General features: G+C 56.9%; 1 protein-coding gene across 1 annotated transcript; it reads right to left on the bottom strand.

Moving 5' to 3' along the window:
- Nucleotides 1-1850: 1850 nt before the first annotated feature.
- On the bottom strand, nucleotides 1851-3875 carry LOC102039796 (heme-binding protein 1-like). Its single transcript, XM_031065375.1, has 3 exons — nucleotides 3324-3875; nucleotides 2989-3172; nucleotides 1851-2834 (listed from the first exon to the last, which is right to left on the bottom strand). Exons 1-3 carry the CDS (start codon nucleotides 3403-3405, stop codon nucleotides 2660-2662), a joined length of 441 nt encoding a protein of 146 aa, XP_030921235.1. The 5' UTR covers nucleotides 3406-3875; the 3' UTR covers nucleotides 1851-2659.
- Between the last annotated feature and the right edge of the window lie 278 nt (nucleotides 3876-4153).

Raw genomic sequence — 4153 nt, 5'->3', positions numbered from 1 at the left:
CGCTCCCCCGTACCCGCCCCGCTCCTGCCAGCGCCCCCGGGTGCACCGAGCTGCGACGCCGCTCTCCTCCCGCCCAGGGGCTCCTTGTAGCCGCGATGATTGTTAAACGGATGGCGGAAGATCCCGGTCTGTACGGCTGTGAATGACCCTGTGGAGGCACCGGGGCAGCGAGGAGCCAGGAGCTTTGCACCCTGCTACGGGCAGAGGCTGGACACACAGTCCGAGTGTACAGCACGCTGCTGCTCCTTGCTGCTCCTCTGCAGGACCCGAGCAGCGAGAGCCGTCTGTCCATCTGCATGGCCCAGACGGAGCCTCTCTGCCCGACCCAGTGCCTCTGTTGGAACCTGCTGCAGCCCTGCACCACCGGCTCTGGCAGCTGTCACTCTGAACGCCAGCTTTCCAGCCGGTTTGTTGAGCCTCCAAAATACTGGTTTTGGTACTGTGTGGAAGATGAGCCATCAGACATGGCCCTGAGCACTGCTGGATCCATCACAGAGGATGCTGGAGCCTTTACTCAGCAAAACCTGTGGCACAGGATGGGAGTGTGCTTGCTGCCCTGCGTGGCAGCACCAGCCCGGTGCTGCACCAGAAGCCCCCACCATTGCCACGTCCTGGGAGAGCACAGAGCTGCTGCCACAGGGCATGCAGCTGTGCAACTTTGCCAGTAACCACAGACCAGTCCCCTCTCACAGGAAAGCCACCACCTCCTGCCACCAAAAGCTGTTCTGGTTTTGGTGGGGAACAAGCAGCCTCAGAGGAAGTGGTAGCCCATTCAACACTCTCTAGAAAAGCAGTATTACTTCCACCTGCAAGCTCAGGGCAAGCAAAGTACCTGATAAGAGAAAGGGTCTCTGTCCCACACACACTAGCAGACTTTGTTCTCCCACTGATACCGAGCCACCTGACCCCAGCTTCAGGGAATTGTTTCTTTCCCCGGGAGGGAAAGTGAGCTAAGCACTGCTGATCCAAGTATCATGACTTCTCTGAGGAGCACTTGCCACATCAGTGCTGCAGGCTGTGACAGCATCTCCTGGGTCCATAATGCCTTTAGTGCCCCAGGAACAAGAACTGTATCATATGGTAGCCAGGAAACCACTGTGTGCCCTTGCTGTGCTTCCCCAGACTCTGCCTCAGGCTCCCTTGCAGAGAAGGGTGCATAACGCTCAGGCCCTCTGTTCCCACAGCCATGGGCTGGGTATCCAGGCTCCCCACAGCCAGAGGGGACAGTAAGCAGCACCTGACTGGAGAGAGGAGTGGCAGAAGCCACCTGTGCTGCTGGGCAGGGAGACCACAGAGGGGGCCAGGCCTTCCAGCCATTCCTACCCCTCAGCAGCAGTATAGGGACAAAGGGCCAGAGCTGGAGTTTGTGCAACAGTGGCAGCAAGGCATACAGCATGAGAAAATTCACTGGGAACTGCGTCAGAAGCAGTTAAAAGTCTCTCCACACCAAGCCTGTTGAGCACATCCCCGCAGGAGCGCACCAGTTCCTGCAGCCAACCAGCACGACGTGCAGTTGCATTTGCATTCTCACCCCCAAAGATCAGGTGCCCAGGTGGAGTACAGCCACAGGATCCAACTTCTGCACCAGGGAAAAATGAGGCACATCCCATCCAACAGACAAACCACCTTACCTGCAGGGAGGAGAGTGTACCCATACTTCTTGCAGCAGCAACAGAAGCAGCCTGTGCAGTAATGCAGTGGGTGTGTTTGGCTGAATAGGAAGCTGTAACCTGGGCTAATTAGAGCCACAGCTTTGCAGCTTGGAGCATCTCCAGGAAGGAGACAGCAAGGCTCTTCCCAAGCCAACCCAGCTGCCCCCCATCCCCACCATCAGTGATCTGCAGCTGCAGTGGTTTGAGCTGGGTTTATTTACTGTTGGCACTGCCAGCTTCCCCCAGGAAAGCATGATGGCATTCATGGATGTGAAACTCACTAACCAATGCACAACACAACACACGGTGATGCCGCTCCTGCTCTCTCTGGACCTACCCCTCTCAGCTCACAGCAGGTCTGCAAACAGCACCCACAAGAGATGGACAAAGGCTGCCAGTGCCCTAATCCTGGCTGAGGAATGGTGAATGACAGCCAGGGAGGCACCCAACAGTCCAAAGAAAATCACCCCAGCAGGAAACACTCAGGATTCACACCTGAATTCAAGCCCTTTTCCCCTCTGAACGCAACTGTCTCTGTAGCAGCATTTCAGTGGCTCTGTTCAGGACAGGCAGCCATTCTCACAGGAAGCAGGTCAGAGGCCACACTGAGCCTCACACATTGTACACAGTCATTCACCTTCTAGACACCATCACCTTGTGATGCTGCCCACCACTGGACCCACCCTGGCCCAGCTCTGCAAGCCTGGTGCAGGTCAGGCCAGCACATCACACAGGCCCACAGGTTACTGCCTTAATGAGCCCCCACCACGTGCTTCCCATCAAGAGCTTGCTCTAGAGGTCATCTTTGGTGCCAGCTCCAGCCTCAGCTGTGGGGGCAGGCGAAGCACAGGCCAGGCAGGAATTTTCCTGGCAGGACCCTTGCAGGGCAGGCTGGAAACCCACCCCACAGTCTCTCAGTCTCTCAGGGTGTGGGTGAACAGTGGGATGTGCTCTGTCTCCTTTGGGTCAGAAGTGCCATCTCCAGCGGGTGCAGTGGTGGAGGGGCCTCACTCGGGCTGGCAGATGAACCAGATCTCGTTGCGGCGCTGGGGGACACTGGGGTTTTCGTAGGAAGCCACGATGTAGGTTCCCCGCAGCACTGCCTCCGTGGAGCCCAGGAGCTCCCAGAAGAGACTGATCTCCCTCAGAATCGTCTCCTCAGTGGTCATCCCATAGAAAACCCTGCAGCAGCAGCAAAGGGAACAGTGTAAGTGACAAAGCCAGCACATTGGCACGGCCAGAGCTCCCAACCCTCTGCCTAACGAACCACAGCAGCCACGCAGGGAGTTTGTACATCTCTGCTGAGCTGAGAAAACACCTCTGATGCTGGGGTCACCTGGTTATAACCCGGAGTGGCGCCCTCTCGGTGATGTGGATTTCGGGGTCCACGGGAACGGGGGGGTTTTGCTGGTACGCTCCTGGGAGATAATAGGCAGTTAGGACCTCACGCTCCAGCTCAGTGCCCTCCTTGGTCAGGTGGATTTCGTTGAGCACTGGGACTGTCATGCCCAGATGGCAACCTGGAAAGAGGCAGGCAGGCAGTGAGACAGGTGTGTTAGCAGCAGCAGCAGCAGCAGCAGCAGCAGCCCTCCTCCCCACTCCAGATGGACACTAGCAAAGCCTTTCCCTCTGCGCACTCTGCCAGCCCCTCCAGCCCCTGCCTGCACACACCTACAGAGTTCTCCTTGCAGATGTAGCGCATGAGCTTCATGAAGCTCAGGGAGATGCTCTGCTCATACATGGGCTCCCCCATGGTGACACAGGCCCACTTCCCCGCTGGGTACCGCCGCTCCTCGTAGGCCGCTTCCTCGCACTGCAACAGGCCACAGACAGGGCAAGTCAGGGTGGAGCACGCTGCCAACACTGCAGCAGCTGGCTGGGAAACCAACACTGACAGGCAAGAAGCAGGGAGACACGAGCCTGCCAAAAGGAGAGCCCCTGCTAGGCAGTGGTTGGCAGAGCAGGACAAAGAAGGTGAGGGGAGCTGGCATCACATGCACCTCAGACAAGGGTACTTATGGGCACTGGGCAAAGGTCAGCAGAAGTCAGCAAAAGGGAAGGCACAGACAAGGGACAGGGTGCAAGGGGGTCTGGAGGCTCCTGGCATGCGCAAGGAATGCAGCACATCCTCAGCAAGGGGCACAGGACTTTCAGTTCCTCTTTGGTCCAGCCTACTCACAAGGATGTTCCTGATTCCAGGCACCCAAAGGCCTCCAGTAAGGCTGATGGTGTTCTCAGGTGCAGTGCCTTTTCCCTGGAACACTGCATGCACAGAGGATAACAGAAACATCCCTACCCAGTAGAAGGGAAAATCTGGCAGAAGAGCTCTAGCACCCAGAAGAGCTGAGAAGACTGGAATAAAACTCTTCAGATCCTTCTCCCATACTGAGAAGTGACAGGAGGAAGAGACACGAGCCCAGCTGTGGAATTTTGTGGCATGAGTCAAAATCTCTATTTCCAACACAGAATGTCCAGTATTCTGAACAAACCTGACAAAGAAG

The sequence above is a fragment of the Geospiza fortis genome, unplaced genomic scaffold, assembly GCF_000277835.1.
Source record: "Geospiza fortis unplaced genomic scaffold, GeoFor_1.0 scaffold367, whole genome shotgun sequence".
Taxonomy (NCBI): Eukaryota; Metazoa; Chordata; class Aves; order Passeriformes; family Thraupidae; genus Geospiza; species Geospiza fortis.
Note: the sequence above shows the minus strand (reverse complement) of the source record. Positions and strands in the feature narration are given on the sequence as shown.